The sequence below is a fragment of the Enhydra lutris genome, unplaced genomic scaffold (assembly GCF_002288905.1).
Source record: "Enhydra lutris kenyoni isolate GAN:26980312 unplaced genomic scaffold, ASM228890v2 scaffoldscaffold9, whole genome shotgun sequence".
In the NCBI taxonomy this organism is placed as follows: Eukaryota; Metazoa; Chordata; class Mammalia; order Carnivora; family Mustelidae; genus Enhydra; species Enhydra lutris.
The window spans coordinates 14,018,431-14,044,079 of NW_019154093.1; the positions used below are offsets into that span (position 1 = coordinate 14,018,431).

At 44.9% G+C, this 25,649-nt stretch overlaps 1 protein-coding gene across 2 annotated transcripts in view; it reads left to right on the top strand.

Moving 5' to 3' along the window:
* The window catches only part of LOC111142879 (ST3 beta-galactoside alpha-2,3-sialyltransferase 3), a 187,856-nt gene that overhangs the window by 97,651 nt on the left and 64,556 nt on the right, over nucleotides 1-25,649 (top strand). For both annotated transcript variants that reach the window (XM_022496273.1, XM_022496272.1), the window contains exon 4: nucleotides 18,678-18,770. In XM_022496273.1, coding sequence (XP_022351981.1) covers nucleotides 18,678-18,770 — 93 coding nt within the window. The remainder of the gene's footprint in view (nucleotides 1-18,677; nucleotides 18,771-25,649) is intronic.

Genomic DNA, 25,649 nt, shown 5'->3' on the forward strand with positions numbered 1-25,649 from the left:
TGTGAGTGAACGGAAAGCTAAGTCAGAAGAAATGATCTGTAACGGGTTGGCCAACTTCTTCTGTAAGGGCCAGATGGTCACCATTTTAGCCAATGTTGGCTTTATTGTTTCTGTTGCAACTACTCAGCTCTGCTGCTGTAACATAAAAGCAGCCAGGGGCAGCACATAGACAAATGAGTAGGTCTGTGTTCCAAAGAAATTTCATTTATGGACACTGAAATTTTAATATGATTTTTATGTATCATGAAATAGTCTGATTTTTTTCCCCTCAGCTATTACAAGTAATTATTAACTCATGGGCCTTAAGAAAAACAAGATAGTGGGTTGGATTTGGCCACAAATCCTAGTTGCCTTAATTGAGAGTTCTGCACAGATAGAGCTGCATGAAAATTATCTTCCCACCTCAGGCGCATTCCATTCTTGAAATCCTATTACACAGAAATACTCTTTTTTTTTTAAAATATTTTATTTATTTATTTGACAGAGAGAGATCACAAGTAGACAGAGAGGCAGGCAGAGAGACAGAGAGAGGGGAGCCTGCTTCCCTTGAGCAAACTGAGCAGAGAGCCCGATGCGGGACTCGATCCCAGGACCCTGAGATCATGACCTGAGCCGAAGGCAGAGGCTTAACCCACTGAGCCACCCAGGCGCCCCTACACAGAAATACTCTTAATTAAAATGTTTCTATATCTGATGATTCTCCACAAATCTGGGAGTAGATGTTTTGGATTTTTGGTGGGGGGGGTTCACTATATTCTCTTAATTATATCTCTGTGGAGAAAACTAGTTTTCTCTTTCTTTTGGGAATTCCCTACTGCTTGTGTTAGAGGACAAAATCATGTGTCAACACTACAGAAAATATTCAGAATACTTATATGCAGTGAGCTGTACGAAACCTTTTAGCTGCAAGCTATGATGTTCAGGAGGGCATTGGGTTTTGGTGGTTAAAACTTTGGGTGTCAGACATGGGATTTTTAAAGCCCAATTCCACGTCTTACTAATTATAATCTTGAGTGAGTTATAAGGTGGGGATAATACTAATCATCCAAGGATACGATTCAGCTTATCAGTGTCTGCTGAACTGGGAATGGTATAACCCCAAAATGAGACTTGAACCTCAGCTTACCTCCTGCTCCCTGTCCCAGATTTCATTTTTTCACTTATTCACTTAGCAAATATTTCTTTTAAAAAAAAATTATTTATTTATTTGAGAGAGAAAGAGTGTGTGTGCGTGAGCAGGGAGAGATGCAGAGAGAGGGGTAGAGGGAACCCCAAGCAGACTTCCTGCTGACAATGGAGCCTGACCCAGGGCTTGATCTCATGACCCCGGGATCATGACCAAGAGTTTGACACTCAGCTGACTGAGTGTGCCGCTCAGGTGTCCCGGAAGTATTTCTTGAGGACCAACTATGCTCTTTGTAACTGGCATAAAACTGGAAATGCTAAGCCAAACAGATGACCTTATAAGCGTGACTGGAAAGGGTGTGTTGTGAGCTAAAGACTTGGTGAATGGGAAGGGAGTAAATGAGAACAGTGTGGGGGAGCGGTAGGAAGTAGTGTTTCTGGATAGCATCAACAATGAACGGGTTTTTGTTTTTTATTTTATCTGATAAGAATGACATAAGTGGTGGCTTGAGAGCATAGATGGAGTGCAGAGAGGATACAAGGGGTCCTCAGCTGGATGGGGAAGACAAGAATGAGCAGCCTTGGGTGCCTGGGTGGCTCAGTTGTTAACTGTCTGCCTTTGGCTCGGGGCATGATACTGGGGTCCTGGGATGGAGCCCTGCCTCGGACTCCCTGCTTGCCAGGAAGCCCGCATTCCCTCTCCCACTCCCCCAGCTCGTGTTCCTGTTCTTGCTGTTTCTTTGTCAAATAAATAGATAAAATCTTTAAAAAAAGAAAAGAAAAGAAAGAGCAGCCTCCATCACACAAGGCTGGAGAGGAAATGGCATCTTGGGGGGAGTCCCAGGTTTCTGTGAAAGCAGCAGATGGAAGGCGCGTTCACTGAAGAAGCTGAGGATGTAAAGGGACAAGACTTCACAGATCACAGTGGAAAGTTAGCATAGTGCAGACAGGGAGAAGCGGGAGACGGGGCCGAGAAGAAGCAGAGAACAGTGACTTACGCATGAGGAAACCGACAAGGACATCATTGAGGGACCGAACAAGAACAGCCAGGATGTGAGGCTGCCCCCAAATTGCCCAAGAATTAATCTCGTGTTCCCCTGGGGTGGGCGTGGGGGACGCTCAGGCTCTCAGTGTACTCAGCTACAGCTTGATGGGATGATACCTGTAGGGGGAAGGGAGGCAGTCTGGTTCCTGGGGAGGCTTTGGGTTCTCTAAAAGTCTGACGTTCAAAGTTGGGGTTCCTGAGGAAAGGCTCAGGGCTACCAGCTTCTGCCCCAACAGTGAGGTGAGCAGTTTCCTCCTTTATTCAGCCAGTGTCTTGAGCAACTTCAGTGTGTCAAGCAATGTTCTGTTCTATGAGAATATCCCAGTGAGCAAGATAGTCAAACAAAAAGTGTAACTGAGGAGTAAACTTTTCAGTATCTTGGAAGGTAAGAAGTGGCACCGCAGAAAATAGAGCAGGACATAAGAACGCTGGAGGAGAGATTATGAGTTTGAATGAGGTTGTCAAAATAGACCTCATTGGAAGGTGACATTTGAGTGAGACCTCAAAGGAAGAGAGAGCGTTAGGCCCACCAGTAATCTGGAGGCAGAGCACTCAGCACAGAGCCTGAAGGAAATCTCACTTATAAGGGATGTGACACCAGTAGCCAGGAATGTGCGCATGATTCTGGTGGAGAGAAGAGCCACCAGAGCCTCAAAGGAGCCCGCCCCTGGTGCCCAGGTAGGTGTATTTCCTGAGCTCATGACAGCCGTCAGGGAGCTGACTTAGCTAAGCGGGGGTTTCATCTGTTTCAGCTCAGCGTGGGTAGGTGCTCTCCGCTCTGGAAGGGTCCTGGCTGCTGCCAGGGTGTGGTGTGCTGTAGTCACCATGTGGGCGAGGGCACGGGACTTCAGTGCTCAGTCTGCTTTCGTAAGGAATTCTCTGTGAAGACACAAAGATAACAAAAGCCAAAACCAATCATTTTTAACCTCCAAAGGCTTGTGAAAACGCAGGTCATCTGTGAAAGGCCTATAAACCTGGGACAGTCTAAAATATACCCCGAGGCCTAGTTTGCTGTTTCTTGCACCGGCCGCCAAGTTCCCTACAGCTACATCGGGAGAGTGTTTATTGAACACGTGGTATATGCCTGATGCTGTACTTGGCACTTCCTGTGTTACCCATCCTCACCACAGCTGCTTAGAAGACCTCACCAGTCCCGTGGCTTAGATCCCCTGTCATCCGAAGCTGATGACTCCTGAACATACAGTACAAGCCTGGTCCTCCTTACCCTGTTTCAGAATCATTTACCCAGTTGCTTCCTTTACGTGGGTGTATAAAGCATCTCACACTTCACAGGTCTAGAACCAAACTCTGGATTCACACCCTGTGCTCCAGAATCTTCCCTAACCTAGTACATGGTAACTTCATCCTTCCAGTTGCTCGGGTCAAAAACCTTAGCATCGGGGCTCCTGGGTGGCTCAGACGGTTAAGCCTCTGCCTTCGGCTCCGGTCATGGTCTCAGGGTCCTGGGATCAAGCCCCGAATCGGGCTCTCTGCTCAGCAGGGAGCCTGTTTCCTCCTCTCTCTCTCTGCCTGCCTCTCTGCCTACTTGTGATCTCTCTCTGTGTGTCAAATAAGTAAATTTAAAAAAAAATCTTAAAAACAAACAAAAAAACCTTAGCATCATGTCTTTGACACTAACTGTCAGCAAAACCTGTCAGCTTTACCTTAAATATCTGGAGATCCAGCCACTTTTCACTCCCTCTCCCACCATCACTCTGTCCAGACAACCACCAGCTCCTACATGATAGCACTCCTGCCTGCTTTCACGCTTGCGTCCTGGTGGGCTAGTTCCACACCTGAAGCCAGAGTGATCCATCCTGTTAAGTGCAATATAGACTCAGTTCTCCTGTGCTCAGAACTACCCCCATGGCTCCCCATTTCTCTTGGAATAAGAGCCAGAGTTTTTACCATTCTCAACCAAGGTCCTTCCACGGTCTAGACCCCTGTTATCTTACCACTCTCCCTGTTTATTATACTATACTGGGCTCCTGACTGTGCCTCCAATACTCCAGGCACATTCCTGCCTCCAACTCTTGGCATTTGCTCAAATCTTTGTCTGGGATGCTCTTCCCAAGACATTTGCAGAGACTGCCTCACCTTTTCAGACCTTAGCTCAAGTGTCCCCTGCTCATCCCACTTAAAGTTGTAACCCTAACCTCTGTTGGCATTCCCCATTCCCCCTACTGTGCCATTTTTCTCCAGAGTGTTTTTCACTGTTGGAAATCTGTGTTTTATCTACTTATTTGTCTAGAGGGAGGGCAGGTGGAAGGGGTTTGTCTGTTTTTTTCACTACTACGTCTTAGCACCTAAAACAGAATTACCAGCACCTGGTAATTCTCAGGAAACATTTATTGAATGAATTGGTGGACAATTCTATAAAGTAGGTGGTATTTTTTTTTTTTAAGGATTTTATTTATTTGAGAGAGAGCAAAAGAGAGAGAGCTTGAGAGCAGGGGGAAGGGACAGAGGGAGAGGGAGAAGCAGACTCCCCACTGAGGAACTTGATGTGGGACTCTGATCCCGAGGACCCTGGGATCATGACCTGAGCTGAAGTTAAACACTTTAACTGACCCAGCCACCCAGGCACCCCAGAAGTAGGTGGTATTTAAATGCATTTTTTAAAAAAGATTTTATTTGTTTAACAGACAGAGATCACAAGTAGGCAGAGAGGTAGGCAGAGAGAAAGAGGGGGAAGCAGGCTCCCCGCCGAGCAGAGAGCCCGATGCAGGGCTCCATCCCAGGACCCTGAGATCATGACCTAAGCCGAAGGCAGAGTTTTAACCCACTGAGCCACCCAGGTGCCCCTATTTAAATACATTTTAACAAATGAGAAAGTCACTAGAAATAATTTACCTGTTTACAGAACTGTATGTGATCAAGCCAGCATTCAGACCCCTTTCCACCTGGCTTCAGACTTTGTCCTCATCCCACTCTTCCATAGAACTTTCTCTTTTTTCCCAAATCCACACTGTCAGTTTGATCCTAAGTAAGCTTCGTAAGGACAGGAGGTAGGAATGTCCCGCTCCCAGGTGTGCTCCCAGTGCCTTGTCTAGTGTTCCTGGTGCGCAGTGAATAGTCAATAAATGTGCGGGAAGTCAATCAAGGACAGAGGAGGAGGATAGAAGACAGAATAGTGCCATCTGTAATAATGGAACCCAGACCCTAAGTCTCAGTATTGGAAGATTTTGGAGGCTTGGGAAGTGCAGGGACGAGGACTGTCACGTGACCCCATCTTTAACCCTGCGTGTCACCATGTCCTGGAGGGTCTGTCACGTCAAGAACTGCCCCCACCATCAGGTTGGCTGTAGAGAGCATGGGTTCTCTTTAATGCTTTAAAAAAGAGTGGGGGAGAAAATAACAACAAAATTCTTTCTTCTTGGTTCCTCTAAGCAAAGCTAAAAATATTTCACTGAAGACGAAAAGAGGACAACAGAGAAACAAGCCCCAAGAGCACAAGAAAGCCAGAAAGGTAGTCTGGTTTGCAAACTACAGCGTCCTGCTTCTTATGTAGATAGCTCAAGCCAGCGCCTCCTTAGTTCACAGCAGGAGAGCGCAACTTGGCAGGATTCGACGGGGCTCCTGGCTTCACATCTTCTAGCCTGTTCACAAGCCCCATTGTTCAAAGACTTCCTCCTGCACATCTCGGTACCTATGTGATCAAGACCCAAAGAGCCACATCCCTACTTTGCAGCTCTCCTGGGGCTCTCAGCACAGTAGCTCCTCAACCGGACTGAATATTGGAATCACCTGGGGAGCTTAAAACATGACCCATGCCTGCGTCCCACCGGACATGGATTCTAAAGTCATCAGGTTCAAGTTTGGCCTGGGCATTTTTTAAGCTCTTCAGGTGAGTTCAAAGTGGTTCCAAGTTGAGAATCACTGCTCTAAAAGATACTGTCTCCTGTCTGAGGAACTCTGCACTCTCCCAGTTGGTTGATACCAAGAATATACTCAGGTTTGAGGGGAGAGCCCTCCCAACACAGAGCAGTCTGTCTACATATGTTGGCTCTCAGCCCAGGTCCTCACCACCCAGAGATTCTGATTGAGCAGGTCAGGAATCAGACTTAGGTGCCTTAGTGTTTAAATGTTCCCTCAGGTGATTCCTACATGCGAGGGTTGAGAACCGTGGAGATATAGCCTTAAGCCTGTCACCTTAATAATATCTGAATGTATCATAACCACAGCAGAATGTAGTAGTAGTTTTATTAGGATAGTGGGATTGTGGGTCCTTTTTTCCTTTTGAGTTAACATTTTTCGTCTTGTCCTCATATATATTTACAGTGAAAAGATATATTTGGATGTGCCTTCTTTTCTGTATTTTTTTTCAACTTTCATTGTGATCTCTAGGTCTCTAAACACTACTTTCAGAAATCTTATATTAATTTTTGGTTACCAACCCTTTCTTTAGTTTCTCCTTTATGGGCTTTTAAAATCTGAATCAATTATTTTAAGAGTTTCCTGTACATTCTATTAGCCTATTTAAGTATCTCTTCCTTACCTATAATTTCAATAAATATTTGTGTAAAGACTTACTGTCTTTGCTGTGCTGTCAAATCCCCAGGAGGTCTGAGGGTGAGGCATGATAAGTCTGGAAGAATGGGCAGACCAAATCATTTAGGGCTTTTGATACAACAGGAAGAAGTTCTGGCTTCATTTTGAAGGCAAAAGATGCCACTGAAGTGTTTGAAGTAGGTGAAAAACATAGTCAGTTTTGAACTATAGGAAGACGTGCTCGCTTCGGCAGCACATATACTGAACTATAGGAAGATGACTTTGCAGAAGGGTAGATGGATTGGAGAGGATAGAAGTATGAAGAGAGATAGTACATAGGAGGCCATCAAAGAAGTAAAAAGCAGGGGTGCCTGGGTGGCTCAGTGGGTTAAGCCTCTGTTTTCGGCCCAGGTCATGATCTCAGGGTCCTGGGCTCGAGCCCCGTATCGGGCTCTGTGCTCAGCAGGGAGCCTGCTTCCCCCTCTCTCTCTGCCTGCCTCTCTGCCTACTTGTGATCTCTCTCTCCCTCTGTCAAATAAATAAATAAAATCTTTAAAAAAAAAAGTAAAAAGCAGAATTCAGTAGAGAAAAATCAACAAAACTAAATGCTAGTTCTTTGAAAATATTAATAAAATCAATAAACCTCTAGCTGGGCTAACCAAAAAAGAGAGAGAGAGGGAAAGAGAAGATACAAATGACTAATATCAGAAATAAAAGGACCATCGTCATTACTGATCCTCTGGATATTAAAAGGATAATAAAGGAATATTGTGAACAAGTCTGTAAAGGCAGTTTGATAACTTAGGTACAATGGACCAATTCCTTGGAAGACACAAACTTCCAAAACTCACACAAGAAGAAATAGATCATCTGAATAGCTCTGTTATCTACTAAAGAAATTTAATCAAAATTTAATAACCTTCCAAGACAGAGAACACTGCATTTAGTTAGTTTCACTGATGAATTCTTTCAGACGTTCAAGGAAGAGATGATACCAATTCTCTACAATCTACAATAGAAACAGAGGGAATATTTCCTAACTTGTTCTGTAAAGCTAGCATTATCTGAAAATCAAAACAAGATGAAGACACTATAAGAAAAGGCTGGCTCAGTCAGTAGAGCATGCGACTCTTGATCTTGGCGTCATGAGTTCAAGCCCCCTATTGAAAGTTGAGATTGCTTAAAAAAAAAAAAAAAAAGACATTATAAGAAAGGAGAACGACAGACCATTATCTCTTGTGAAGATAACATAAGGCTGGCTCAGTCGGTAGAGCATATGACTCTTGGGGTCATGAGTTCAAGCCCTACATTGGATGTAGGACACTGTTTAGGAAAAAAAAAAAAAAAAAGACATTATAAGAAAGGAAAACTATAGGGCTCCTGGGTGGCTCAGTGGGTTAAGCCTCTGCCTTTGGCTCAGGTCATGATCTCAGGGTCCTGGGATGGAGCCCCACATCTGGCTCTCTGCTCAGCAGGGAGCCTGCTTCCCCCCTCTCTCTCTGCCTGCCTCTCTACCTACTTGTGATCTCTCTTTGCCAAATAAATAAATAAAATCTTAAAAAAAAAAAAAGGAAAACTATAGACTGTTCTCTCTCATGAACATAACATAAAAATCCTCAAGAAAATATTAGCATATTGAATGTATATTCATTGTATAAAAAGAATCAAATACTACAACTAAGTGGGATTTGTTCCAGGTGTGCAAGACTGATTCCACATCAGAAAATCAGTGACTGTATTCCATCCCATCATCAGGCAAAGGGGAAAATTACATGATCATATCTATAAGACGCAGGAAAAGCATTTGATACAATCCAATATCCACTCATGATTTTAGAAAAAAGAGTCAGCAAACCAGTAATAGAGTATGTTAAAGAACACCTACAAAAAACCCGGCAGTTAACATGCTGAATGATGAGAAAACTAGATGCATTCCCCCAAGACTGGGCAAAAGCAGGAATGTTCCCTTTCACCACTCCTTTCCAGTATTATACAGTAACCTCCAGCTAATTCAAGCAAAAAAAAAAAAGAAAAGGAATTAAAAGGCATAGAGATGGGGAATGACAACATAAAACTGTCTTTTTTCACAAATGACATGATTGTCTCTGTAGAGAAACCCAGAGACTTGTCAAAACATTCCTGGAGCACGTTAGCAGGTATAGCAAGGCCATAGGATATGAGGTTAATAATACACACAAGTCAGTCTTTTCCAGTATACCAGCAGTAAGCAATTGGAGTTTGACATTAAAAACATAGTATCATTGAAGGAGCACCACGACAGTGGAGGCAGAGAGTGGAGTGATGCATCCACAAGCCCAGGAACACCGAGGGTTGTCAGCTGCTACAGAGGAGCCCAGAGCAGATTCTCCCTCAGAGCCTCTAGAAGGAACTGCCTGAGGAAACCACCTTGATTTTGGACTTCTGGCCTCTGGAACTGTGAGAGGACAAGTTTCTGTTTTAAGCTTCCCTGCCCCATGCCTTTGGGGTAATTTGTGGTGGCAGCCCCAGGGGCCTGATAGTGGGAGAAAGGAAGACGTGCCAGGCAGGGGACCAGTGGCACAAACACCTGGGTGCCAGGAAGGCCTGCTCTGCTTTGGAAGAGGCTGAAGATGTCCATCAGAGATGCCCAGACCTGCATGACTATGTTTGATGTCGTTATGACACTTGTAATGCATAGTTGTTTCCTACTAGGTCGTAAAACTAGACTGTGACCCTCTGGAGGATAGCGAAGTCACATGCTTTACTTATTCCAATGTAAGCTTTGGATTAGCAGAAACTGATGACATCTATACTAATTACTAATAGTATATTGCCTGCCCACTAAGCACCAAGCCTTATGTACATTGTCTCTTTCAGTCCTCCTCACCTCTAAGGTAGGTACCATTATTATCCCTGCTTTGCAAGTAAAAACTCGGGCCTTCAAAGAATTGCTGCATCTGGGAAAACAAACCCAATAGCTCCTACGTAAAAAAAAAATCGATCCATCAGTCAGTAAAAATACAGCATCATTTACATAGCACACACATTCAGAGAAAGACTTAGGTATAAATCTAACTACACACACACATACCTATTAGCAGGGGTTTGGAGATAGCCAAGTGAGTTAGAGAAAATAAGCCAAGTAAGAAAAATGAAAGGGAACAGTTTTTTCCTCATTAGATTAGTGAAATGGTAATTCAGATGATCTAGAAGTAGTAAAAGCAGAAATCAAGCATTAGAACAGGAGCAGCCACTGACATTTCTGTAACTTTGCAAAGAATTCTCTGACCTACACTGTTGCAGGAAATCATTTGATCTTTCTATCCATTCTAGAAAATATGTGTTATTACAGCTGTTGTAAGAGTTGAGGAAACCAATTACCTCTTATCCGAGGTTACACAACTAGTAAGTAGAAGAGCTGGTTACTTAAACTCAAGTCTTTTTATCTTTATGCCCATTGTTCTTTATATCAAAGAAAGCAAGGGCTTTGGGAAGACCAGAAGATGGATTTTAGACTCAGTTTGTCTCATCAAAAACGAGAATAATACTTACCTTAAAGTAGGGCTGCACCAAGGGTATGCAGAGCCCCAGCTAAAAATATTTTTTTAAGATTTTACTTATTTATTTGACAGAGAGAGAGCATACATGAGCACAAGCAGGGGAAGTGGGAGTGGGAGAAGCAGGCTCCCCACTGAGCAGGGAGTCTCATGTGGGGCTCCATCCCAGCACCCTGGGACCATGACCTGAGCTGAAGGCAGATGCTTAACAGCTGAGCCACCCAGGCGGCCCCCGGCTAAATATCTTTGTAACACCTCTGGTATATAAATGTGTCGATGGCTCCACGTGCAATACAGTGATTTACTGATGAGGATTTAGAAAGATAAGGAAAGAAGAGATGCTTATGTATTTGTTTATTGTCCATTCAGGTCACATGAATGTTCTTCACAGTATCCAGATGCCATCTCTTTTCTATTCAGGTTCAGGCATCTCTTCATGTATTTTATTGTCCAGTGCATCATTCCTGGCTAAGTCACACCTCCTGCCACAAGAAAAAACTAATAATACTATTACTGTCCTTAGTACGTTGGCTCTCTGGAACTGGGTTTTGTTGTTGTTATTTTAAGATTTATTTATTTTAGAGAGATAGCATGCATGATAGAAGGGGCAGAGGGCAAGGGAGGGAGAATCTCGAGCAGACTCTCCGTGGAGTGTGGAACCTGACGTGGGGCTGGATCTCATGACCCCAAGCTCGACCTGAAATCAAGAGCCAGATGCTGAACCGACTGAGGGACTCAGGTGCCCCAGCATTTGACAGATCTCCACATCCATTTATAATAAAAACTCTCAACAGGTGGGAATAGAGGGAATTTACCTCAACATAATAAAGACCATATATGACAAACCCACAGCAAACATCGTCAACAGTAAAAAGCTGAAAGCTTTTCCTCTAAGATCAGGAACAAGACAGGGAGGTCCACTCTCACCACCTTTATTCATCATAGTGTTAGAAGTCCTAGCCCAGACTGTTAGATAAGAAGAAGAAAGGCATCCAGAGCAGAAAGGAAGAAGTGAAAGTGCCTGTATTTGCAGACGATGTGATATCATATAGAGAAGATTCTAAAGACTCCACCAAAAAACCACGTGAACTGATAAATGGATTCAGTAAAGTTGCAGGATACAAAATCAATACACAAAGATCAGTTGCACTTTAATACAGCAGTAACTATCGGTAAGAGAAATTCCTTAAAAATCCATTTACAGTTACCTCAAAAAGAATAAAAGACTTAGAAATAAATCCAGCCAAGGAGGTGAAAGACCTGTACCACTGAAGACTATGAGACTTTGATGAAAGAAATTGAAGAAGGCAGAAATAAATGGAACGATGTACCCTGCTCTTGGATTGGAAGAATGAATTACATACTACTCAAAGCAATCTACAAATTCAATGCAAGCCCTATCAGAATTTATCATTTGAAATTTTATAGTGTTAAAAATAGAACAGTAGGGGCGCCTGGGTGGCTCAATGGGTTAAGGCCTCTGCCTTCGGCTCAGGTCATGATCCCAGAGTCCTGGGATTGAGCCCCACATCGGGCTCTCTGCTCGCCAGGGAACCTGTTTCCTCCTCTCTCTGCCTACCTCTCTGCCTACTTGTGATCTCTGTCAAATAAATAAATAAAAATCTTAAAAAAAAAATAGAACAGTACATCTTCCAACTATGTCTTCTCTTGGACTCTACACCCCGGATGCCTGGATCTCAGGGCTGTACAGCCTTAGAAGACTATGGTAAAGCTAAATGAAATAATCAGGTCAACTATTAGTATATGGTTAATGCTCAGTAAATGTTAGTTTCCATGTTCTTTCCACTACCACCCTGAAATAGGATGCGGTTGTCTTGTTTTGTTTTGTTTTGTTTTTTTAAGAAATGTAGAAACAAACTTGAATTGGAGCAGTTGCCACAGATCCAGATGGGGAGTCTCTGTGAGCATTTCCTCCACAGCTCAGGCTAAAGCACTTGCAAGAGCTTACAGGAGAGCACCCTCCCAGCCAAAAGGAAAGAAATGACCAGGTCGTGGAGACAAAAGTAACTGCAGTAATGTCAGCTCCAGAATCACCAAGCAAATAGCAGAGTGGCCTGGTTCATTGAAAAGGGATTGCAGTGTAAAGTAGCAAGGGCTGAAAGGCAGGTCCTCTAGAGCTAAGAAATACCACCAATTCCAGATGGCTCAAATGAAGCCATCCCTCTGCCTTAAAGCGACGAGAGAGACAGAGGACAGTGCTGCCCAGTTTATTATAGATCACCGTAAATGGAGCCCAAACTCTATGGGAGCCCTAGCCTCCACTGGCATTCACGAGAGCAAAGGGTCAGTAATGCCCAGGGCACAGTGGACTGGCCACCCCCAGATGTGGGTGAATGAAGACACTGATGATAATGCAGAAGGAGCCAGCACACCTGTAATAATGCCGCTAGTCGGACAAGGCGGTCGGAGGAGATAGAAGTTACCCTGAAGGAGGGAAGTTTCATCTTGGAGCTGAAAGGACCTATGGCAGTGTTAAGTAGCCTTTCTTTCACTAGTCCGACTTCAGAAAGAAAGAAAAATGAAAATGTGTCATGACAGAATAGGGTTGCTAAAGCTAACCTAAGCTGCTGCTGCCATTTCCCAAGTCACGTTCTGGACACGGGTCTCCGGTAGCTGGGGAAATGCATCTTTTTTTTTTTTTTTCTTTCAGTGTTCCAAGATTCATTGTTTATGCACCACCCCCAGGGCTCCGTGCAATATGTGTCCTCCTCAAGACCCACCAGCGGGCTCACCCAACCCCTTACCCCACCCCCCACAAAACCCTCAGTTTGTTTTTCAGAGTCCACAGTCTCTCATGGTTCATCTCCCCCTCCGATTTCCCTCAACTCCCTTCTCATCTCCATCTCCCCTTGTCCTCCATGTTATTCCTTATGCTCCACAAGTAAGTGAAACCATATAATTGACTCTCTCTGCTTGACTTAAGAAATGCATCTTCATCAGGACGGTGAGGGAGGATAGCATTGAAGAAGCAGTGGTGGGGCTAGCTCTGGGCTGAGGGTTCTTTTTTTTTTTTTTTTTAAGATTTTATTTATTTATTTGAGAGAGAGAGAGTGAGAGAGAGCATGAGAGGGGAGAAGGTCAGAGGGAGAAGCAGATTTCCCATGGAGCTGGGAGTCTGATGTAGGACTCAATCCCAGGACTCCGGGATCATGACCTGAGCTAAAGGCAGTCGCCTAACCAACTGAGCCACCCAGGCGCCCCTGGGCTGAGGGTTCTTACCCGACGGTAATATTGGCTAGCTCTGATTAAATTGCTCTACTGGCTTGAAAGGACACTACTGTTTATTCACTGCTGTTAGTCAAGCGGCGTGTCAGGTGTTACCTATACAGTCTGGTTCCATGGTCACAACCAGTTCCTGAACTCCACGGCAGTGAGCTGGGAGCCAAATGAAGGAGGAGACATAGTAGGGGGCTGATCTGATTTCAGTCCTCTCGGAGAAGGTTCTGGAAATTAGGTCATTGCTCACAAGATGCCCATCACTGGACTTTAGAGGCCCAGGAAGAATCCTCACAGGCCCATCTCCATTTCTCACAGCCATCACCACGTCTCCCCCACACTTTCTGCTAATTAACCTTCCAACTAGTCAAGGTAACCAGTTGAGTTCACACCAACAAACATTTTGTTGGGTGCTTCTGTACTCAGTGCTATGCATGGTGCCCAGGTGCTCTGCACCAGGCTCAGTTTTCATGGTCTAGGAGAGAAGGCTCATTTAAAGGGACATTTACTCTTCAGTGTAACTGGTGGTGGGCCAGAACCAGATCCTAGCCATTATTGTGTCCCTAATCCCAGGCCAGTGTCCCACAACAAGGCTGTTACAGTGAGCATGTACTGAGAGAGAACTAAGTGCCAGCCGTTATACTAAGCACTTTATTCTCTCTCTTTTTTAAAATAAGTAATGTTAGCAATTTTATTCAAAATCATCAAAAACTGGAAGGAGCCAAGATATCTGTCAAGGTGAATGGATACACAAAGTGTATCCATACAATTAAATAATATTCAGTGACAAAAACAAATGAACTATTAAGCCACACAAAGACCTGGATGCAGTTTATTTGTTGTTGTTGTGTGTGTGTTGTTGTTGTTGCCGTTTTTGTGTTTTCTGGCTGTGTTTTTTTTTGTGTTTGTTTGTTTGACGTTTATATTTTAATTCCAGTTACTTAACAGCACTTTATTCTCACCCTAACCCTCAGGACAGTTGTGTGAGTACCATCCCAGTTTTTAAAGATGTGGCCATGAAGGCACAGAGCAAATCCATAGCATGGCCAAAGTCATGCAGCTAGGAATGGTGGAGCCAGGACACAAGTCCGAGCAGAGTGACTCACCTCCAAATGTTTGTTGAGTGAATGCATGAACGAATGAATGAGAGGGATGGAAGGGAGGGGGCAGGAAAGAGCATGGCAACAAGTGAGCCAGCTAAGGTGAAAGTAGGCTGGGTGAAATGAGGTCTGTAGGCAGGTGGGTTGGTTCTGCTGGGGAGGGAAATGGGTGCAAAGGTGACTAGGCAGTTGCTGGACAGGGTGGGGAGGGGCGAGCAGAGGAAGGCCAGCCCTCCTACTTTTGTATTAGGTCTGTCCCCCTCCTCCCCCTTCCCTACCTCCTCAAGGACATTTGTCCTATAGCTGTCCTGTCTCTTGACGCATCAGGAGTTGCCCTCTTATTCCAGCCAAATTACAAACATGCTAAACTGTCTCCTAACCTCAAAAAACATCTTTCCCTGCTTCCTCCCTTCATCTGTTGCCGCATTTCTCTGTCTCCCCTTAGAGCAAAAACAGTAATCTCTGTTCCGCGACTCCACTCGTTCTGTTTTGCCTTAAACCCAGTGAAATCAGCCTTTCACCCCCACTCTCCAGTGAACCAGCTCTTTCAAGGTTAGGAGTAACCTCCGTGTTGCCAAAGCCAGCTGTCCAGCCAGTGGCCACACCTTGCCAGGCCTTCCACTGTGTTCCATGCAGGTGGTTCCTGTGTCCTCCTTGAAACACTCCTGGCCTTCGGCAACGGAGGGAGCACTCACTCTCTCTAGATTAGCGTTCTGTCTCATGAACTGCTCCTTCCAGTCTTTCCTTACCTCCCCAGCATTGATCCCTAAATGCACTCTCCCACTGGGCATCCTCCAGGGACGCGCCCCTATCACAGAATCCAAACCGGAGCGAGACATTCGGAGCCTCTGTGATCTGGATGCCTGCCTCCGCCACCTCGTGTTTCACATAACCGTGTGTGATGCTCTAGGGGACGGCCGGTCCCTCCGAGGGTGCTTTCTCACCACATCCTCCCAAGATCCCTGGGAACTGAGTGGTTCCAATTTGCAGATGAGCAAGATGAGAATCAGATTTTCCATTACTTGCCCAAGGTCACACAACTTGCCAATGACCTCTGGGAAAATGTCTTGTTGCAGATCCCGTGCTCTTCCCACTTAGAACCTCTGCGCGGCCTGATCCTTAAACTCAGTGCTGCTGGGTGAGGCAGGGGAGTGGAAGTGTGGTTCCTTCTCTTGGGTTCCAGTCTGTCCGCCTGGCCTGGCTTTCCTCTTGAGTGCAGGGGTTCGAGCTCTTCACCCCAGGGGCTTGGTAGTCACGTTTGCAGGACAATGGGTGCTCTTACTGGTTGAAATGCTAAATCTCCCAAAATGAAAGGCCAGCTGGAGAGTATGAGAAGAACAAGGGCTGAATGATCTGATCAGACATCTGTGGGGGCCTCCTGGCATTTGGAGTGTGAGTGCCTTAGAGAAACTAACTATTCTGGCCGGAGGGAGTTGGCGACTGTTAATCTCGGTGGTTTTGACCCGCTAACTGCCCCAGAGGTCCCAGCCTGCTGTATGACTCAGAATCCCCAACACTCCCCCTATTCTTCTCTCCCTGGGGTAGTCAGGAGGCCACTGCTAAGGCATTTTAATTTGGTAATAACTTGACCTGGCCCACTGTCCTCGGGGCTGTATGTTCTAAAACTTACTGTCGCCTTTTAAATGGGGGTTGATTTAGAACTGCTCATCCTCGACGTTGGGCTACCTTGCGCTCTCATGGGAAGAGCCTTCCCAGCTGGGTTCTGGCTTCCCTGTGCTCCAGCTGGCCAGTGCCCCCTCTTCTTCACGATAGATGACCTGAGTCTGCAGACCTGGGACCGCCCATGGCCCTTATTCCTGAAGCATCTCGCCAGAGGTTGATAGTGTAAACCAGACAGAGGAAAGACGTGGCCAAAGGCTTGTCTCTTGTCGTGTATACATTTCTGTGGGGTGGTGTGTTTGAGGGGCAACTGCAGTCCTTCTTTCGTCTTCAGTGTGAGACCTTCTGGAACTGAGAAAGAACACAGGAATGGTTACAAGGCAGGCACACAGATGGCAGGGGGTTGGGAGGCACGGGTAGGAGGAACTCACTACACCTCGCTGCTTGTCTACACACTTTCAAAGAGCAGTGTGAGGCCTTCTTGACTCTCTTCTCTACCCCCCTCTACCAGCGCTGACCATTTCCGTGCTGCCCGCGGACTCAGCGCTTCCCTGTGTGATGGCACTTACCATGGTCCGCGCTGTGGTGGTGCCATGCTGGGAGCTCCTGCCCTGCTGTCTGCCACTTCCCTAGCTGTAGGATCTTGGATAAGTCTCTATCTTTCTGAGCTCCTGTGTAAGTTAATTACTAAGAGGACCTACTCACATGACTGTTGAAGACCTGAAAAAAAAAATCTTTCAGTCACTGTGCCTTGTCTGAGAGCTTCCTGCAAGGTCATCGATTGTGCTAGAGTTTAGATTTCGTTTCGGAAATACAGTTGCTTACATAAGAAAATAGTTACGTAAATTCTCTTTTTAAACCTTTGACTCTCCTTTGCCTACCAAATAAAGTCTCAGCACTGGCTTAGCACTGGGCATTTGCATCTGCATTTCTGGCTTCACATTTCATTGGTAGGAAAGGCTGTATAAAAAAAAAAAAAAGTAGACTTCTGGAAGAAATTGCACATGGATACAGCTGAGTCTGTCTAAATTCAGTGAGCAGTTACTCTGTGCCAGGCCCTGGGCTAGGCCCATAAGGGCACATGAGTGAATCACACATGACACACGCTAGCGGTGGCATCATCGTTCCTGGCTCTCCAGTTCAGGCGCCAGCTCCCTTCCCCCCCAGACCTGCCCCACCCAGTTCCTGCAGAAGGCAGCCCCGAGGGGAGACTTACCATGGGGCCCCAGCTCGGTGGAGCAGCTGGGCATCAGTGTGTTGGCAGCGGGCCCGAGGGTGGAGGCGAGGGGAGGGGGTTTGGGCCTGGGAACTGGCAGCCTGCCAGGGCTCCCTCAGGTGCCCCAGCACGCAGGGCCTCCAGCCTCGCAGCCACTGAATGTGTCCTGTTCTTCCACTGTGGTTTTCTCGGGACTGCACTGGCAAGAATTTTTGGTGGCGGGGCAGTGACTCCAGCCCCACAGGGAACACATAAGGACATCGAAGCCCAAAGATATGAAGGGATTTGACTGTAGTTGCTGCCACAAAACCAGAGCTGAAACACACAAGTCCTCTGAAAAAATATCCCGCAGATATTCAGCAAACACTCTGGGTTGTGGGCTCCTGAGATTGTCTTATTTCCGGTACAAGTTCGTGAGACTGTAGCAGAGTCATGTTGCTCTGTCAGAAAATTACAGACATCTTCTGTGGGCCCATCTCTTCACAAGGGACTGGAGATGCAGGGTTAAATCAGACTCCAGCTTTGGGAATTCACAGCATAATGAGGGAGACGTACTCCCAGCAATTCTAGTACAATACGGCATATAATGTGGGTGGCAGGGGGACGGACTGTAGAGCACAGGGGAGGCACTTAGCCCAACCTGGGGGTCAGGGGATTACTCCCAGTGGAGTGGAGACCTGAACTTAGTTGTGAAGGACCAGTAGGCATAGCCAGGTGGAAGAGGGCAAGGAAGAACATTCCCCGAACAGAGAATAGGAGAGCAGGAGAGCATCTACAGCTAAACATCTGATCATGACAGCTGTAGCCCCAACATATACTTGGCTTTAGGACACTGAGAGTGGTTCCCACTGGCTGGGTCCTAGTACATCTGTGTGGAGAAAATAGAGGCAGGCGTGGCTGGCATGTCAGGCCCCACAATGAAGCCTAAGAGGTCAGTGCCTGTGACTGTCAAAGCCCGGGCTGCTCTTCCCCTAGGTCTTGGGACTCCACTCGCCCAGCCTGGGAGCCTGGATGGAGTTCCTGCTTTCCTGCAAAGAATCTGTGCAAAACCCAATGAGTTCCTTTTACCAAATTCTGTAAGAGGGGCGTTGCTAATTTATTTATTCCTTTAGGCCTTTGGGTTTAGGATTTCTCCCCGCCCCCCCACCCCACCCCCCAGAAGTGTTGGTGTAGAAAAGGGGCTGAAAGCCTGATTGCTAGAATGAAGCTTTATTCAAGGTTTTAAAAAACCTACAGCTCTTCAAGAACTAATACCCCATTGATTGCTCAGTGCCTGGCAAACTGTGACTTTCCTTCTCTTCCCATAGGCCTGCTGAGTTAGCTACCAAGTACGCAAACTTTTCAGAGGGAGCTTGCAAGCCTGGCTATGCTTCAGCCCTGATGACTGCCATCTTTCCCCGGTAAGTGCTCCCCTTTCTTCCCGCAGCCCAGGATGTGCTCTGAGAATGCGAGATCCTGTTGTAACTCACCTCTATGTCCTAGAGTCTGTGGGTGCCTGGAAAGGGCTTATTTGGGTGGTTCCTATGCCAGTCCTTCTCTCTGCCCTTGCTCTACCTTACCCACATCCTGCCTCTGGGAGCTTACACCTGCCAGCACAGCCTGTCTCTCTGGAGGGGAGGGAGCTGGTCAAACTTTCGTGGCTGCTTCTTGGAAGCCGGGTACCCAGTGGCAGCCAGACAAGGCTACCCAGCACAGAGGCTCCGAGCCACGTATCAAAACTATGTGGCTTCAGGGAAACATATCCAAGTAAAGCAGGAAACAAAGAGGAGTTTCAGAGGCTGGCTGTTCTAGCACCTTCTCTCTTTGTCCATTTTGCATTCTGGCGTTCCTGATTTCCTGATACCAGGCTTGCTGAAAGAAACCATGCCAAACCCTGGGAGTTCCTTTCACCACTGCTGAAGGGCCTTGCTTACATATCTGCCTTTTCCTCTTGGGTTTTCTTTCCGCGAAGCCGTGGTATAGAGACGGTTAATGACATGCCAGTTTGGACTTTGCAGTCCGGAGTGCAGGGAGACTATCAGGGTCATTTTGTTCCTTTGGAAAGTTCTTGGAGTGTCTGACTTAGAGTGGCTAGAGGAAAGGCTGCCCAGGACCCTCTGGGAGTCAGGTTGTGGCACTTGTGCCACAGGGAGGAGCTCTGGAGGTGGCAGTGGCCTCTTGGGGTGTGATCTGTTCACTGTGGGAATGGTTTGCATCCCATCACTGAGCAGGCTGAGGTTAGGGCACACAACGTGCCTGCAGAGGAATGCTGAGAAACAGCTTGCCTGAAAGTAAATCCAGAATATTCAGTTTTTATGCTTTTTTTTTTAAGATTTTATTTATTTATTTGAGAGAGAGCATGCACATGCGTGAGTTGGGGGGAGGGACAGAGGGAGAAGCACAAGCAGACTCCCCCTGAGCAGAGAGTCCGATGCAGGGCTCTATCCCAGGACCTTGAGATCATGATCTGAGCCAAAGACAGACGCTGAACGGACTAAGCCACCCATGCGCCCCACTCCTTTTCTTTTTCTAATGTGAGCAACCCAAGCTTGGCTCCTTGTCTAAAACAGGGGCTCTGCTGGCTGAGTATCTGGTGTCCCGATGGAAATCTCTTTGTCCAGGGTGTACCTTCTGACTTTATTCCAAACAATATTTTCCCCCCATCTATTTATTGAGCACCTCTAAAGTGTCTGGTGCTATGTTGCATATTCTTATAAATGTTTTTGTAGGCTTACTTGACTCGGTCTGCTGGGCCAGACACCCGTGAGTTTTTCTTGACCTGGATATAGGCGTGGTTTGTCTTTTTTTTTTTTTTTAACTTTTTCTAATTGAAAGTAATACAAGCATATGGTTAAAGAAATAATAACTGAAAACATGCAAAAGGGTATATACTCCTGCTCCAGATCCCTGCCCCAGAGACAGCCTATATGTCTTTTATCTATTTACGGTAAATAAATACGTAAATAGAGCATCATGTTTATTGTTTTGTATCTTGCTTTTTGCTCCTAACAATATATGTTAGAGATTATCCTCTTACCAGCATATATGGTAATCTTATTTGTATGATTGCATAACATACGATTGTATGGCTATATCATAATTTTTTAAAAAGTAAGATTTATTGAAGTTTAATTTAAATGCAGTAAAATTGACATTTTGATGTAGTTATAGGGGTTTTGATAAATGCATACGTTTGAGCAACCACTACGACAGTCCACCAGAACATTTCCAACATCAGCCCCTGAAATTTCCCTTGACTGCTTTGTAGTTAACCCTTCCCCTGACCCCCAGACCCTGACAACCACTGATCAGTTTTCTGTTCCTGGAGTGTCTCCAGAATGTATATTAATGGAATCACATAGTGGGAAGCCTTTTGATGGTACCTCTTTCATTTGGTATAATGTATTTGAGATTCACATGTGTGTTGTGTGTGTCATTTGTTCCTTTTTATTGCTGAATGGAATTCTGTTGTATGGATGTAACATAGTATGTTCATCTGCTCACTAGGCAAAAGACATTGGGGTAAGTTCTAGTTTGGAGTGATTATAATGAAAGCCACTAGAAACATTTGTATACAGGGTGTATGTTTAACTCTATAGGAGATTGCCAAACTGTTTTCCAAATTGACTGTGCTGTTTTGCTTTCCTGCCATCAATGTTGAAGAGTTCCAGTTGCTCCACATCTCTGCCATCAGTGTTTTGAGTTGTAGCTATTCTAATTTATAGTGATACCTGACTGTGGTTTTAATTTGCATTCTACGAATGACTAATGATATTCAGTTTCATTTTCATGTGCTTATTTGGCATTCTTTTTTTTTTTTTAAAGATTTTTTGATTTATTTATGTGACAGAGAGAGAGCGATCACAAGTAGGCAGAGAGGCAGGCAGAGAGAGGAGGGAAGCAGGCTCTCCGCTGAGCAGAGAGCCTGATGCGGGGCTTGATTCCAGGACCCTGGGATCATGACCTGAGCTGAAGGCAGAGGCTTAACCCACTAAGCCACCCAGGCACCCTGGTATGCTTTTTTTTAAATAGATTTTATTTTATTTCAGTGTTCCAAAATTCATTGTTTATGTGCCACACCCAGTGCTCCATGCAATACGTGCCCTCCTTAATATCCACCACCAGGCTTACCCAACCCCCTCCCCTCCCCTCCAAAACTCTCAGTTTGTTTCTCAGACTCCACGGTCTCTCTTGGTCTGTCTCCCCCTCCGATTTCCCCCACTCACTTCTCTCCTTCTCCCAGTGCCCTCCGTGTTATTCCTTATGCTCCACAGGTAAGCAAAACCATGTGATAATTGACTCTCTCTGCTTGACTTATTTCACTCAGCATAATCTCTTCCAGTCCCGTCCATGTTGAAACAAAAGTTGGGTATTCATCCTTTCTGATGTTTGGCATTCTTTTATCTTTGAGGATTTGTCCAAATCTCTTTTTTTAAATTAGTTGTCTTCCCATTGAATTGTAAGACAACTTTACATATTGTGGATAGAAGACCTCTGTCAGGTGATTTGCAAATATTTTCTTCTAGTCTATGGCTTGTCTTTTTATTCTCTTAATAATGTCTTTTACAGAGCAGAAATTTTTAGTCATGATGAAGTCCAGTTTATCAAGCCTGGGTGGCTCAGTGCGTTAAGCCTCTGCTTCGGCCCAGGTCATGATCCCAGGGTCCTGGGATCGAGCCCCGCACCGGGTTCTCTGCTCAGCGGGGAGCCCGCTTCCCTCACCCCGCCTGCCTCTTTGTATACTTGTGATTTCTCTCTCTGTGTCAAATAAATAAATAAAATCTTTAAAAAAAAAAAAAAGTTTAAGATGGTAAACTTTATGTTATGTGTATGTTACCACAATTTTTAAGTGATCTCTACACCCAAGGTGGGGCTTGAACTCACAACCCTGAGATCAAGGCTCAGTTGCGTGCTCTACCCACTGAGCCAGCCAGGTGCCCCCAATTTTTAAAAAGATTTTAATGAGAGGGAAGTCTATTATAGTTACCTACAAACTTTTTTTTACTGTGGGTCTTTCTTCCTTTCTATAGATACATATTTCCATAGGGTTTCCCTTTTTATCTGCCTGAAGAACTTCTTATAATGATTCCTATGAGTCAGATTTAATGGCAATGCAGTCTTTCAGCTTTGGTTTCGCTGATAAAGTCTTTATTTTACATTAAAATTTTTCTCTTTTCAAAGATTTTATTGATTTGTCAGAGAGAGAGGGAGAGAGCGCAAGAGGGAGCAGGCAGGCAGAGGGAGAAGCAGGCTCCCTGATGAGCAGAGAGCCCAACACGGGGCTCAATCCCACGACCCTGGGATCATGACCTGTGCCAAAAGCAGACATTTAACCCACTGAGCCACCCAGGCATCCCTTACATTTAAGTTTTGAAAGTTGTTTTTTTTTTTTTTTTTGGTGAGGGGGGCAGGGGACTGATGATATAATTCTAGGTTGAGGGTTTCACACACACCAATTACTTTGAAATTATAACTTCATTTTCTTTTAGCTTGCATAGTTTCTAATGAAAGTCTCTGTCAGTCTTATCTAGTTTTACCTCATATGTAATGTCTTTATCTTCCTCTGGCTGCTTTTTGAGATTTTTTTCTCTTTGTCACTGATTTCCAGCAATTTGATTATGATGTGCCCTATTATGGTTTTCTTTAGTTTGGGATTTTTTCTCAGCTCCTTGGACCTATGGGTTCATAGTTATTCGTTTTTTAAAGATCAGATTTGGACTTTTTCTTGTCCTTACTTTTTTTTCAAGTGTTTTTCCTACCCCACCTCTCTTCCCAGGAGTCTAGGGAATCCCACAGGCCACTGATGCCCTTCCCTCACCGCCCCCCAGTCTTATTTCTCTCTGTGCCTCATTTTGGGTAGTTGACATTGCTAAGTCTTCACGTCCACTGAGTTTTTCTTTCGTAGTATCCAGTCAGCTGTTTATCCCATCTGGTGTATTTTCATTCTAGATACTGAATTTTTAATCTCTCGAGTTCCATTTAGGTCTTTTTATATCTTCCATTTCATTCCTTGTTATGCTCATGTGTTCTTCTACTTTCTTAAACATGTGGAATATATTTACAATAGCTGTTTTCATATCCTTGTCTGCTAATTCCATCATCACTGCCATTTCCGGAATGGTTTCTATTGATGATTTCCCTCCCAGTTATGGCTCATAACCGGGATTTCCCTCCTGGTTATGGCCCTTTTTGGTTCTTTGTATTCCTTGCCCCACATCAAATTACCTGCCTGGTAATTTTTTATTAGATTCCAGACATTGCAAAGTTTATATTTTTCTGGGCTAGATTTTTGTTGTATTCTTTTAAAGAGTGCTTGATTTTGCTTGGGCATGTGGCTGAGTTACTTGGAATCGTTTTAGCCCTTTGAGGCTTGCTTTTAACGCTGTTAGTGCAGGTCGTGAGCAGTCTTTTGTCTGGAGCTAATTTATCCCCATTTCTAATGTTGTACCATTCTGAGGACTCGACCCCGTGTCTTGTGCTTTATAAAGTATTTCCACTCTGATTTATTTCCACTTGGGTTTGTGTAAATATTAACAATTCCCAGCCCCGTATGGGCATCAGGAACTGTTTGGTCTCCTGCTTCCTGGTGGTCTTTTCTCAGCCTCAGATTTTCCTCTCATATATATATACAGAGAAGTGCTTGGCTAAAGATCTGAGGGGACCCCTTCGCAGATCTCTAGAGCTTTCTGTGCAACTATGTCCTCTATATTGGTCTTCCCCACAAGTTCTAGCCCTTTGGTCTTTTAAATTGTGACTTGTTTTCTGAACTCTGAAAGACCACTGGGCTCTCTTTGGGTTCCTCCTCCCTGGACTGGTCTGAAAACTGTTTTTTTTTTTTTTTTTTTTCCACGTAGTTTGACTTGTTTCCTTGTTGTTTAAGGTAAGAGGTTAAATCGCATCCCTGTTATTCCATCATGGCTAGAAACAGAAGTGCCTTATTCTGTTTTATGTGGCATTTCATTGTATAGATGTACAGTAGTTTAATTAGGTAATTCCCTGTTGATGAACTTTTAGGAATTTTCTAATCTTTATTACAAATATTATTACATCATTGAATAACCTTTTCTGTACATCATTTCCTACACATGTGAGGTCACCTAGAATAAAGAAAAATATTTCTGGATCACAATTACAGGCGTTTACAACTTTGAAAGTTACTGGCAAATTGCCCTCAGTAAGAAGTTTTTGAATTTACATTCATACATTGTGGTCTGTGAAGGTGTCTTCCTCTGTGCTTTCTTCTAGTCCTTTTATACCTTTATTATTTATATTTGAATTAATCCTTCAGAGTTTTTGTTGTCGGTGTTTCATGTTGTTTTGGTGTTAGGAGTGATCGCTGGTGTTGTAACTTGTGTTTGTGTTCTTTTTTTCCTTGTGGGTAACTAGCATTTCTTGATAACTTTGACCAAATGTACTAAGTAAAAATCAGGATTTTGATTTTTATAGCATCAACTTTTTTTTTAAATTTATTTGAGCTAGAGAACAAGAGAAAGAACACAAGCAGGGGGCAGAGGGAGTGGGAGAAGTGGGCTCCTCACTGAGCAGGGAACCCAGCGTGGGGCCTGATCCCAGGACCCCACAGTTGTGACCTGAGCTGAAGGCAGACGCTTAACCGAGTGAGCCACCTGGGCACTGCTGTGGCATCAACAGTTGACACAGAAGGTCTTAATGCAGTTTTGTTTGTTGGTTGGTTTTTTTTTTTAACGATTTTTATTTATTTATTTATTCATTTGACAGAGATCACAAGCAGAGAGACAGGCAGAGAGAGAGGGGGGTAAGCAGGCTCCCCGCCAGAGCAGGTAGCCCGATGCAGGGCTCGATCCCAGGACCCCAAGATCATGACCCAAGCTGAAGGCAGAGCCTTTAACCCACTGAGCCACCCAGGTGCCCCCTTAATGCAGTTTTTTTTTTTTTAAAGATTTTATTTATTTATTTGACAGACAGAGATCACAAGTAGGCAGAGAGGCAGGCAGAGAGAGAGGAAGGGAAGCAGGCTCCCTGCTGAGCAGAGAGCCCGATGCGGGACTCGATCCCAGGACCCTGAGATCATGACCTGAGCTGAAGGCAGCGGCTTAACCCACTGAGCCACCCAGGCGCCCCCTTAATGCAGTTTTGATGTGGTAGTTTTGACACAGTCTAAACCATTAAATCTTTATGTTTGTTTGTTTGTTTGTTTGTTTTTAAACCAAGTGCTGTGTGAAACCTACATTCTTAGTCTGTTCCTAAGCCTTGTTCCTCCCGGAGCTCATCCAGTCACTGACTCCCACACCTGGGTACATATGGGGGAGCAGGCGGTGGAA